Source organism: Acartia tonsa, chromosome 14 (assembly GCF_053477335.1).
Source record: "Acartia tonsa isolate MP-2025a chromosome 14, ASM5347733v1, whole genome shotgun sequence".
NCBI lineage: Eukaryota > Metazoa > Arthropoda > Copepoda > Calanoida > Acartiidae > Acartia > Acartia tonsa.
Genome location: NC_137273.1, coordinates 16,983,276 through 16,996,794, shown reverse-complemented (window position 1 = coordinate 16,996,794; position 13,519 = coordinate 16,983,276). Strand labels below are relative to the sequence as shown.

The 13,519-nt window shown below is 33.6% G+C and overlaps 1 protein-coding gene and 1 long non-coding RNA gene across 3 annotated transcripts in view; one reads left to right on the top strand and one right to left on the bottom strand.

Moving 5' to 3' along the window:
* Positions 1–1,909, bottom strand: part of LOC145305904 (uncharacterized) — a 28,563-nt gene extending 26,654 nt beyond the window's left edge. Inside the window, exon 1 of the long non-coding RNA XR_013874813.1 lies at positions 1,622–1,909. This is a non-coding gene — a long non-coding RNA (uncharacterized LOC145305904). The remainder of the gene's footprint in view (positions 1–1,621) is intronic.
* The window catches only part of Art7 (arginine methyltransferase 7), a 15,608-nt gene extending 2,089 nt beyond the window's left edge, over positions 1–13,519 (top strand). For both annotated transcript variants that reach the window (XM_080147766.1, XM_080147765.1), the window contains exons 4-22: positions 178–246; positions 1,262–1,339; positions 2,402–2,470; positions 2,930–3,002; positions 3,453–3,569; positions 4,315–4,426; positions 5,051–5,150; positions 5,457–5,610; positions 5,851–5,919; positions 6,376–6,448; positions 7,028–7,131; positions 7,805–7,862; positions 8,474–8,565; positions 8,915–9,092; positions 10,680–10,755; positions 11,050–11,110; positions 11,700–11,867; positions 12,576–12,649; positions 13,337–13,519. In XM_080147766.1, the coding sequence (XP_080003892.1) occupies positions 178–246; positions 1,262–1,339; positions 2,402–2,470; positions 2,930–3,002; positions 3,453–3,569; positions 4,315–4,426; positions 5,051–5,150; positions 5,457–5,610; positions 5,851–5,919; positions 6,376–6,448; positions 7,028–7,131; positions 7,805–7,862; positions 8,474–8,565; positions 8,915–9,092; positions 10,680–10,755; positions 11,050–11,110; positions 11,700–11,867; positions 12,576–12,649; positions 13,337–13,493 (1,882 nt within the window). In that variant the 3' untranslated portion in view covers positions 13,494–13,519. The remainder of the gene's footprint in view (positions 1–177; positions 247–1,261; positions 1,340–2,401; positions 2,471–2,929; positions 3,003–3,452; positions 3,570–4,314; positions 4,427–5,050; positions 5,151–5,456; positions 5,611–5,850; positions 5,920–6,375; positions 6,449–7,027; positions 7,132–7,804; positions 7,863–8,473; positions 8,566–8,914; positions 9,093–10,679; positions 10,756–11,049; positions 11,111–11,699; positions 11,868–12,575; positions 12,650–13,336) is intronic.

Here is a 13,519-nt window from a genome sequence, read left to right as displayed (position 1 = left end):
AAAAAATAAAGAGTTTTTAAAGCATTTTTTTCCATTTTTAGTACTGGTAACTTTTTCAATTTTCCCCCTTCTTGGGGGAAAAGACTAGGGGGGAGTGGGGAATGACACATTTTGCAGACGGGAAAAAATTCTTATGCAGAATATGCACTAAACTTTTATTCATAAAATTACTTTCAGAGTTGGATTACAGGCGGCTATAAAGAAGGTGAAGGCTCGAGGTGATAAGGTTCGAGTCCTGGACATAGGAAAGTTCTTTTATTGCAGCTAAATCTCTTACAATAAGGGGGGAGGGGGGATTTAGAATTTTGATTTGGTAGGTACATGAAATTGAATTTTTTTGAGGTGCTCGTAGTATGCCTAATAGCTTAATATTTGGTTTATCGACTAAAAAGTTGGGTTTCACCATGGTTTTATATGAAAAAAACTTTGAAATGTAAATCGTTTTCTGTTGCAATAACCTCAAATGCTTTGTTGAGTTTAAAGGACAAAATAAAATGACACGGCAGAAAAGTATCAAAATGCTGTAAATTGCAAAATTACTTTAATTAAACTGTTTACAATATTACAAGTTACCAACCCTATTCCAAAAATACATTTTTAATTAAAATAATAAACTTTTGTGTCAAGGCTTTTAAACAACAGTTTGAACTCTCAAAATATTGATGATATTGCACAAAAAAATCTTAACATTTCAAAGTTTTTTTTTCTTATAAAACCATGGTGGAACCTAACTTTTTAGTCGATAAACCAAATATTAAACATAAACATAGTATATTCACTAAAAAAAATACTATGGATCAATGCTGGAAGGTGCTTAGAATCACTTTCTCTTGTTCGTGGATAGTCCCCTTTGGGATCGTTATAGGTTATTTTTCTGTCCACTCCTTTCCCCTTTGGTCCTTGGATCCCCTATGAAAAGGAGTGCCCAACAATTTTTAGTGTTAAAGTGTTTAGCGAGATTTTAATGAAACAGTCGAATTTTAGAAACATGCAAGCAACTTCATAGGGTACGATTTTGCATTTTTCTTAGATGTAAAACTTTTGCAGAAGTGATTTAAAGACACTACTTGTCATAATAAAGTATTGGCTGCTTTAAGGAACTATTGATATTGAAAAGGCACCGGAACTGGTCAGAATTAAGAACAGTTTAATTTGTCGTAATAAGCGCATTTGACTAAACCGTACATACAACTTTACGGAAAATCCGCGAAAAAAATGACCCCCTTATTTGCTGCTTTATGGAACTTTGATATTGAAAAGGTACCGGAACTGGTCTGTTATCTATGATGGCAGCTGCGGAAGGAGGCATTGAATCCATAGTCGCTTGTGAAGAATTCAGGTTAAACATTTAAGTTTTTTGGGGGGTTTCAGAGAATATTTGTAAAGTTGCTAATGCTTTCTTATTTCTTTCACAGTATGGCTTCAAAATCAAAACGGATTAGTATCCGCTAGATTATAACCGGTTCTTAGCCAGCCTTACTGAAAAATATTATGTTGTATCGTATTATTAACAATTTTCTACGAATAATAAAATAAAGATAATTTATTATGATTTTTCATTTTTCTATTTTTTTTGTGGAAAGCTGACTATAATACAATGCGATAAATAACTACTAAGCACCTTTTTAAAAGCGAAGCTTTTCTATAATTAGGGTCGGTCCGTCCGTCCGTACGTCCGTAACGGATAGCTTTTTTCGTTAATTTAGGCATGTTAGAATTGTCCTATCGATTTCAAATTTTGCATGGTGATTCCTTTAATAGTTAGGTACGATTTAGAAAGCGTAGCAACTCTATAATCATCACCAAAATGTCCGTACGTCCATTTTAAACATGTTGATTTTTTTACTTTTTTAACAACAAATTTTTATGTGATCTAATCATCCGATTGATCTGATTTTTGGTATATTGATTCCTGGGACAACAAAGTGTAATGTAATAAGCGAAGCAACTCTATAATCAAGTCCTAGAAATGTAAGTATGTCCATAAACATTATCCTGAATCAAGCAGTTTTTCAACACATTTTACTTACAATTTTGCTTTGACTCTTATATGTACATTTATATTATGATTATTCAGTTCTGACACTATATACTAGTGTTGATGTCCGTTTGTCCTACTGTTTAAGTGCTTCGCTTTTATGGATGTTGTCATCCTTGTTATTTATACAAATACGCTTAGGTATAGTTTTTACCTTCATTTTAATTGAATTAATAGTCTTAATCTGTTATTTGTATTGCCTTAAATGTCTTAAACAAACACTAATCTCCTAAGAGTTTCCAATGTATATCTGTCTGTGACATTTCTCTACAAGTTTTTTTTGGCGCAACTTTAAAGTCTTTAATTGCATATTCTGTATGTATAAAGATATAGTTGCATTCGAATTAAATGTATTTTATTTAGGCCCATGGCTGAATGCGCGAGTAAAATTATTGAAGTTAATGGATTTAAGGACGATATCAAACTAGTAAGGTACAACATTTCATTAGATTACGTCACCTTTTGTCAATTGACGGATTTTAATTTTAAAAATATTTTAATTCTTAGTTTAAAGAACAATAGATAAAGAGGGAGGTAGGTTGTGCTAAAATTCCGTAAAATGTTGAGTTTTAAGGCTTAAAAACAGTGTTAGAACGATAAAATTTATGTTAAGTTTAATAAAAAGAAATTGTCTATAGTTCTTTTCAATAAGGAATACACATATATTTAGTGAATATTATCGTTCTACTACTGTTTTTAAGCCTTAAAACACACACTTTTACGGATTTTTAGCACAACCTACCTCCCCCTTTATGTTGCCAAATTTACTTTCTAACTATATACCTAAAACTCTATTTGTTAGGTATGTTATTTTTATCATAATTGTGTAGGTTCAAAATGCAATAAATACATGAAAATCAAGTTTTGACCGATCATGACCTCGTTTCTCAGGAAAAGATCTACAGAGCTGACTGTTGGGCCCGGCTGTGATATGGAACAAAGGGCTAATATTCTTGTTACTGAGGTATGTAGGCCGTAGGGGTAATTTTGCAGGGGTGTATATATATTCTGCACAAGATTAATTTTTTTCCCTGCTGCAAAATATTTTTTTACCCTCCCTAGTTTTTTTTTGCAAGGAAGAAAATAAAATGGAAATATAATTTTAGAACTCTTTATTTTATTCATATTATCCCCCCTTCCCACATATTCTTTTAGTTTTTTTTCACCAAAAAGGTGAGAAAAAAGGGAAAAAATGTTTTTAGTTCTATTAATTTTTACATTTTTTTCCCCCCAACCACATATTTTTTTTTTTTACCCCCCCCCCCCCCCCCTCTGCAGGGTCAAATTTGAAAATAAACACCCCTGAAATAGTATTAAAGTCATTTTTAAAACTAAAATTGGAAGTGAAGGGTCGAGACCTCCCACACCTCTTTCAGGTAACCCTTGTAAAAAAATAAATTGCCTTCTTTTTTAGGTGTTTGATACAGAATTGATAGGGGAGGGAGCCATAGGTACCTACAACCATGCTAACCAGGAACTGTTGACGCAGGACAGAATTGTTGTACCTGGAAGGGCAAGGATGTTTGCACAGGTACCCAAAGTCTAGTGGTTTCCCTTATAATGCATGGTCGAGCACAGTAACCCGGGGAGGAAGGGTACATTGGTCTGTTTATTACACTAGTCTAAAGTTTTATGTAGGGATGGCAATCCGTCAATTTTTGGACCGGATTCGGATTTTTACAAGAATCCGTCCCAAAAACGGCGGATTCCGGATTCTTAATTGTCGGCGAATTCCGGATTTTAGCAATATTTTAAAAGGCTTTTTTTTTAAATCAAAAAAATTAAGTGCTTCATATGTCCTAAAAATTAATGTTCTTGGTGTTCTCTATAATTTACTTCCGAGAATCGAACCAGATTTTAAAAGATTTTATATATAATGATGATAATCTATGCCTTCAAAAAGGAGGAGTTCAAAGAAAAAACTCAAGACGCTAATTTTAGCCTACCAATCAAGAATCCGAATCCGCTATTAAAAAACGGATTCCGGATTCGGATTCTAAAATTGACCAAAAATTGGGCGGATCCCGGATTCGGATACGGATTGCCAACCCTACAAAACATAACGTTTTCGTTAGGCTATAATCTTTGGGGACTTTAATCAAAGTTTGATTGGTTGATTCATTAAGTTTCAACGGCTAATTGTAATCTACAAAAGGGAAAACTTTATGTATCATCATTCATTGGGAATGTACATGAATATATGTGAGGCCCCCGGCAAGGGTTTTGCATAGGAAAATGAATTCCCCCAATTTATTTTATGTGTATTAATATCCTAGGTAGTGTCAAGTGACTTGGCCTCTAACTGGAACAGATTAAGGGACATAGATCTCAGTAACGGCGATGGAAAGAAAATTAAATTTGGTGGAAGATATTCTATTGATAATTTAGGAATGATATTTACTTTTGACTTGCTTATTTTTCTGGTAGCGCAGGTACTTCATAATTAGGCGTTGTCTGTTTTTCATTGTCAATTTATTATGTCATATACATACATTTTTGATACTGTCTCACCTCATTCATAGAATACATTTGATTTTTTTTATCTGATTTGGTTCTAAAGATATAATCTGATATACATTCAGCTCTTGTACAATCATTAGGATGAGATAAAAATAAATCATAAGGATTTAATTTCAAATTGAGAAAAAATAGGGGGTGGGGAGATGTCTAACAAATAAAACAATTAATGTTAGCTTGCATTGTTTTTCATGATTGCGTCTCTGGTCATCTAGAGATTTATTATAATAAAGTAACAGGATGTCTGTATGTCCGTTTGTTCCGAAGGATCTCGCCAAGCACTGAACTGATGTGGTTCTCTTTTACAAGATAGCTTTTCATAGGTCCTGGGAAGTTTTATAACTATTTTGGGGGAGGGTACAACCACATTCACAAGAAAAATCGCCCCCAGAAAAAAAGACACCCCCCCCCCCCCCCGAAAAAAAATAACTTTGGAGGCTATTGACGCAACTGATAGTAATCATAATAAAGTAAATGTTAAATAATGTTTATCAGTGTTACATGACATCCAGTTATCCCAGATGAACCTTTCAGAATTTACTCCGCTTTCAGAACCAATACAAGTCTTTGATTTTGATCTGGCCTGTAAGAAAAGGTAGATTAGCTATTTATCGCATCTTATTACAAACAGCTTTCCGCGGATATAAAATTGTACAATTATAATATTAAAACTAACTGTATTAGTCCAATTCCTTGTCATGACCAAGCCAATAAAGAATTTACAGCTTTGAATGCGGGATCAGCAACAGCTGTTTTCAGTTTATTCTCACGTCCTCTTATCCGTTGGCTTAAAACTTTGTAGGTCTTGGTTGATATATGATTGGTCTATGTATACAAAGTAACGGTGTCCAAAATTTTCCACTATTGATTTTGTTGTACTGGATCTTGTTATTTTTTCCAGTCCAATTCCGTGTCATGACCAAACCAAGAAAGAATTTACAGCCGTGAATGCGGGAACAGCCACAGCTGTTTTCATGTGGTGGGACTGCTACACAGATCCGGAGGAAACTGTTCTCCTGTCCTGTGCCCCCTTCTGGGATCATAAAGAGGGACAGGTGAATAATTAATGTTTTTTTTCAGTTAGGGGGGGGGGTATAATTGACATGAGATAATTCTTTCCCATAAACTTTATAGTTCATAGAAACAAGTTTATGAAAATTGAAGGGGACGATTTTATATTTTTCACTGTCTCTTCTCTCTTCAAATCTTTACTGTGTACTATACATTACTGTTCTTTTTACATTATAACTTTGTTAACTTCTTATTGTTTATTATTTTTTTCATTAAAACCTCAGGAACAGTCGTGGCGTGATCATTGGATGCAAGCTGTTTATTTCCCCAACACAGAAATTAAAATTAACAAGGCATTACATATTTTAAACAAGATGTTTTTGTTTGTTGTTGAACCAAAAGCATATTTTAACTACAGTTGATGAAACAACTTTCGAGTTAAGAGCTCGCAGGGGCTAAGCAGAGGAGAGAAAAAACGATCTCCCCTCCCCATAATTTTCAATTTATTTTAAAACTAAGGGGAAGTTGGGTTTCAGTGTTTGACAATCGATTTGTACTCTTTGATGTAAAGCACCCTTTTTGTATTACATTTTATCAACATTTAGTATTGCCAAAAATGAAACATGGAATACTTTCTTCTTAATGTTTCACCCTACGAAGGTTTAAATATTATGGCAAATTCTGTGCAGGCCGCAAAATAAAAGTATTAACAAAATTCTATTAAATATTTGTACCTTTCTATTTTTATAACTATTAATTTTAAAAACTACAAACTCTCACATGCATTTTGTTTAAAATATGCTTTAAAGGGAGAAAAAATTGAACTAACATCAAATCATGATGAATACTCACTTTGGTTTGATGTCAACAAAATTAATCAAGGAATAGAGTTTTGCATTTGGTTTTTCTTATTCAAATTATTTTTTTTAAATAAATGGGTTTATATTCTGCATTGAATTTCCTGCTAAATGGGATTAGTTATTTCTCGCATCGTATTATAAACAGCTTTCCGCGGATATAGATTGTACAATTATAAGATAATAAATCCAGTTATTTAGCCCCGAGGTGCCAAAGGCACAGGCTTAAAAAAACTGGCTTTAATCTTATGATTGTATTTTTATATACGTAGAAAACTGGATATAATACGATGCTAACCATAGTTTTTTCGTATGGACGAGAACCGGTTCTTATCCACCGGATTCGAATGAATACGAGAAGAAATTAAAAATATGTAAAAGTGAGGGAGGAAAATAAAAAAAAAATTGTTCTGAAAACATTTTTCCGCTCTTTTGGTGAAAACTTTCGAAAAATACGCTGGAGGGGTATAAAAAATAAAAAGAGTACTAAAAATATTTTTCCATTTTTCTCCCTCCTTTATTTTGAAATATTTTTCAGTCGTGGGGAAAAGATCCTGTGCAGAATATACACCGAATTAAATGCATTTACTAAACAAATCTGTAGATTGTATAAAACCCCGGGAAATGTGCCACCTACCCATGTCACGCACAAGATTGTTTGAAGTTAATAATGTGGAGTCAAATAATAAATACATCCAGGCATTAAGGAACAGTTGAAAAATATTTTAAAAATAGAATCTTATCCCTAAAACAAAGTAGAACAATGTCTGTTTGTCCGTCTGTTCCTCTGAGATTAATAATATGAAGTCAAATAATAAATACATCCAGGCATTTAGGAACAGTTGAAATAAATATTTTATTACAAAGTAGAACAATGTCTGTTTGTCCGTCGTCCTTCTAAAGCTCAAGATTTTGTAGGACCGATTTGGCTCTGCTTTCTATGGAATGTACCAACTTGTCCTACCTACTTTTTTTCTACACTAAATTTTTAGGGTTTGTTTTTTTCTAAAGGCTGATTTTTTAAAAGAATTTTTAGCTGATCTTATTCCATTTTTGGGGAAGATTAGTGATTGATTTCAGGGATCTAAAGGGATAAGACAACGGTCGATAAATCAATGGACATCCCCAAAGAATAAAATTAACCCATTTGTATTTTACAATTTGTGATTAAAACATTTTGACATTTAACTTTTGAACCAACCAATCACAATTCATGAAAGTCCCCAAAGTTGTTGAACCAACGAATAAGAAAAGATAATTTGAAAATTTTGGAGACAAGTGTAATTATCAGCCAAATGTCCCCTCCGTTCCTTGATTGATTAATATAACAAACAAACCCATTGACTGCAAGTCCTAAAATTTTATTTATCAACTGTGAAGGGAGAAAATCTGTGATAAAGTGAAGAATATTTTGTGTCTTGGAGATCAAACTATCTTAGGTAATTAGATATTTTAAACCATGTAGATAACAATAATAACAATAAGGTATAATAAGTACTTCAAATACATATACATATAGTCATCACCAGGAATTCTGTATGTCTACTTTAAACTCACAAATATTTTGGCTATATTTAAATTATATATTAAGCTGATAGAATTGTTTAATTAATTTTATATTTGAAATGGTAATTCCTTAAACAATCAGATAAGATTCTATTTTAGTAGCATCGTTGTAAGAAATATTTACGTTATACTTAAGTATCTTAAGAAAATAATGACATGTACCTGTCATAGAAGCAATAGGAAAATCATTTTAACGTCTTTAGTTATGACGCTGCTAGAGCTAATATTCTTACCACTTACATAACAGACAACTAGAGTTTATTTTCCAGTATGACTTTGAAACTCTTTAATATCCGCTGGATTAGAACCAGTTGTCATTCATAATGGAAAATCATGTATAGCATTGTATTACAGGCAGATTACCACGAATATTATAATAAAAATCATAAAATTGATACCAGTTTTGTTAGACCGGGACTAACATTCTTATTTTAATCTAATTTTTTTTGTCTATAATACGATGCAATAAATAGCAATTTTTTAGGTCTGCTAGCAGCTGGTGTGTGTACAAATGCGCAAATAACAATTGTTCAAGAAAATAGAATTATGAGAGACATCCTACATCAAATATCAGAGGTTAGATATTTTCACTATTTTTTATCAAAAAAATGGATAATTTATGTTGCAATTTATGTTGCTAATATAGTCATCAGTTATAGGTCAATGTAATCGTCTATTGTCAAGGGAGGTGATTGGGTAAAGTGGTAAAGTAATATTCGCCAGCTGGTAGAAACATCTTATCTTAGTATTCGAAAACCTCTCACAATACCCAATAAGTTATATCCAGAAGTTTGTCCAGTATTATCATTTATAGCAAAGAACTCAATTATGTAAACGAAGTGTCTGGCCAGAGAAAATGCGCGTATGTCTTTATCGCGCATTTACATCGGCTTCTTGATGCCTGTGTAATTATATGTTTGTTCAGGAAAATGATTTAAAAGAGAGAGTAACCATAGTTGGTGATCTTGACGACCTTGTTACTGATGGCAATCCTTATGAAGCTGTCATCTCTGACGTTTTCTTCAATGGATCTGTCCTGAGCTGGCACAACCTGGTCTTCTGGTATCATGTTAATCAGCTGAAACAGGATGGACGCATTTCAGGTAAATAATCTCATAACATAGTTGAATTATCTAGAAGGGAAAACCAGGAATAGGTTAACCTTATGTAAAAGTAACAGGATGTCTGTCTGTAGCATAAAATCTCGCCAACCGCTGGACCGATATGGTTCTATTGTGTGTGTGTAGTTTCATAGTGTTTGGACCTAAGTAGTTATGAAGTAGGACGAGACACTTTTGTATTGCCCTTGGGCCAGCTCAAGCTCAATGTTTAATTACATCATAACTTAACACGTTGTCTCATGGAAGCTACTCTTTCGGTTCTATTTACAATGATCCTTGATAGAGAGAACCTGCGTGCACAACATCCCCCCGCCCCACCAAAAAGAAATAATTTGATAGTGGACAAAATAATGCCACGGTCGTAGAGGTCATGCGTCTTGCGTCATATTGGAATGGTTGACGCAAGTTTCATATCTCAGTTTTCGCTATTTGATTTACTATTTTTTTTCTATAGGATAAAAGCGATGCTTGCTAGATTATCTAATTCGCTATAATATAAAGATAAAATTTCCTCGTATTCATTCGAATCCGGTGGATAGAAACCGGTTCTCATCCATACGAAAAAACGTATGTCTATCATCGTAATATACCCAGTAGACCGACTCAAAATGCAAAATTTTTTGGCGCGCAATTCTAACCCATTTCTTTTATGATATAATTACTATTGATACCAAAAAAAGTGTTCTAGTAGCTATTTTTCAGCAATATGTCAATTTCGATTTTCATGAAAAAGGGGAAGGGTCCCCCCTGGGGAAGAAATTTTATTTTCTTTCAAACCATGGCTTTATATACCTTCCTGAATGCGTCTTGAAGAGTACATTACGGATCAAAAAACGATTTTTTAAAATATTGAACCTGGCAAAAGTTATCCTCAAAAGACTGACCAGGCATTTTGGCCATTTTAGCAAAATCAGCTGATTTTGACAGTTATTTAAGGATAACTTTTGCCAGGGTCAATATTTTGAAAAACCGTTTTTTGATCCTGAATCTACTCTTCAAGACGAATTTAGGAAGGTATATAAAGTCATGATTTGATAGAAAAAGAATTTCTCCCTCAGGGGGGACCCTTCCCCTTTTTTATGAAAATCAAAATTGACATATTGCTGAAAAAAAGCTACCAGAACACTTTTTTGGTATCAATGGTCATTATATCATAAAAGGAATGGGTTGGAATAGCGCGCCCATTGAATTTTTAAAAAAAGTGGTAATTCTGAGTCGGTGTAATACCCAGCTTTCTACGAATATAAAAATGTACAATCATAAGCGGTTTATAATACGATAAAAGAAATAACTATTCTCTAACTGCCAAATCTGGGGTCTGAAATTTGCGTCACCATTCTAACCTGACGCAAGACGCATAACCGCTACGACCGTGGCATTATTTGTCCACTATCAATAATTTATCATCATAAATGAAATTGAAAGTGAAGTGTCGACTAATCCCCTTCCTCTTTACTCAATGGTTCCTAAAAGTCTTTAGAAACGTAGCTGTTAGTAACATAAAACAATCTACTCTAATACTCATACAGCTTGGCAATTATTGGACGTAATCGTCTTTGTTAATTTTAGATAATTGTATAACCCTACCTGGATGTATGAGTGTTTGGATGGTGCCTGTACATTATCAACATCTATGGAAAATAAGGCAGGCGTTATGGAATAAGTATAGAGCAGATTTTGGCGCCTAACATTGCTAAATTGACTTCTAAAGAAGTAAAAAATCACAATTTCTTTTGCATTGATAACTACCTCCACCCCTTTAAAAAATATATTTCGAAAAAAGGAGGTGTAGTTTCTTTTCCTATTTATCACTCCCGCAGGAACCCTAACCAATTGGGACTTTCAGAACTTAATAAACCTAACCTTAATTTTATTTCCTTAGCTTAGCATAAAAAAATCAAGAAAAATATTTATTTTACTTATTCCAATATATTATTAGAGCACCGTTGCATAATATTGAAGGTTTTGATATGACGCATTTTGATCATATTATCGATAAGGTAATTTTTTAAGCAAAGTTTCTCTACATAAAGCATTGGTCTGTCCGTCCGTTGCGGATAGTTCTTGTCGTTTGTTCAGGCATGTTAGGGCTCTGTATTCAAAGGGAAAAGAAGTGATATAATAGCATAAAACCATGACAAGGATTAAATCTAAATATAAAATAGAGCAAAGGTAATTCAAGTGAACTATATATGAAGCGTCTCTAAAAGAAGAACTCAAACATTTAGTAGTTATTAAAATCTTAAGATTCTTACAAAAATAAACTTTATGCAATAGGTTTGCAGTATGGAATCAAAACCGATTTATATTCGATGGATTAAAACCGGTTCTGAAAAATGATGTATAGCATTGGATAACAGACAATTTTCCACGGATATTAAAATAAAAATCGGGGCTAACAAAATATGGTTTTAATCTTATAAAGTTCATTTCGATATCTGCGGAAAGCTGTCTATGATACGATGAGATAAATAACTATTCTCTTTCTTTTAGTTTTACAAATATATGATAATATTATATATGCAATTTGTCATTTTTACCCAATGTTTTCATACAGGCTTTATCCATATGTATTATATATATATTTAGGCCAGCACAACATGTGATGAAAACGTGGAGCCGCAGCCCCTCTGGGAATACCCCTGCACTGCACTGGCCCAACCCACCAAACTGTTGACACTCTCCCTGACAGACACACCTGTACCTGAACATCCTATTACTTACACTGGAGCCATTGAAATTGGTCCGTCCCAGCTGGTAAGTAGCGCAGCTATTCGTTAAACTATGGTTTGTACGTTCGTCTCTACAATTATCTAATATGTGATTTAGGCGTCTTTATTTGTTTTGTAGATTCCCTTAACTTTGAGGCATATATTCCTATGGACTTAGGGTTGGCTTAAGCTGATTTTTTTTATTTTGCTTACTTGCAGCTACACCCCTAGAGGCCTTTAAGTTAAATTTTAGTTTGAAGAGGCAATTTATTTTTTCAGATATTGTTATTTTTTCTAGGCGTGATTTTTCTTGGCCCATGAAAAGCGTCACTGTTAGCGAGAACTATATATCCTGTTACTTTTATATATTGGGGGTAATTTCCCTTAAAGACCCTAGAAATCATTTAAACCCCCCTTCCTTAAATTTTTTATTAAAGTGAATATAAGGGAGGGTAGTTCTTTCCTCATCCCTAACTCCTGCGTTGGGTTCTAAATTATTTTGTCTGTGATCTTTCTCCAGACCGGAGCTAACTATTATTTTTAATCTTGATTTGAATGGTCTGGTCCTATGGACAACCTTGGATTTTACACCGGGGATAATATTATTTTTAAATCAGGATTTGAATGGTCTGGTCCTATGGACAACCTGGTATCTTACTCCGGAGCTTAATATTATTATTTATCAGGATTTGAATGGTCTCGTCTATGGACAACCTGGTATCTTACTCCGGAGCTAACTATTATTATTTATCAGGATTTGAATGGTCTGGCTCTATGGACAACCTGGGATCTTACTCCGGAGCTAATTATCAACACTGGCCCTTGCAGGAATAAATTCATTAAAAAAAAAAAATAGTAGCGAAGCTACAATTTCATGTCTTATCAGTAGGTTTGTTGGTTCGGTTCCGACAATTTTGTATTGACCATCTTCGAGTTTGTTTGAAGATCTCTAATGCATTAGTCGCGTGGTTTAACTAACTGAAGAACAGACTCATTATTGAAACAAGGAGTATTTGTTTTTGCACGATTGCTATCCGCCGGAGAAGAACCGGAGAACAGCTTTTCGTGGATATTAAAATGAAAAAAAATATAAGATTAAACCTAGTTTGGTTAGCCCTGAAAGCTCGAATGTCCGGGGTAATAGAACAGGTATTTAATTTATGATTTTTGTTTTAATTTTCGTGAAAAATTGTAGGTAATTCGATGCTATACATAGTTTTAGTCAGTAGGGCTGAGAACCTGACGTACTCCAGCGAATATCAATCGGTTTTGAAGCCTTATTGGAATAAATCATTATCATAGGGAATAGCAGCGTCAATTGTAATTAAGATTCCAGTCAAAAGGAGTTTCGTAAACATTAAGAACAGTAGACTTAATAAGCGCCTTTGACTGGAATCTTAATACAACTTTACGCAATATTGTAAAACTATTCCTACTGTATTTTATTATGTAACCTAGAGTCTATTTTAGCCAATTGTTGTGTATAACAATTTGATTGAATTTATACTTTTCTAGTGAAATAAAAACTGGAGAACAGATCACGTGGTGCAAGGGGCACAAACAGGGAGTGCACTTCTTTAAAGAGCACAAAGCGGCATCGCGCGTAAAGTATAATGTCACTTTTCAACCGCAAGAGGGAGATTTCAAGTTTGAATTTTCAAATACTGACTAAGGAATTGGAATAAGTAAGAAATTTAT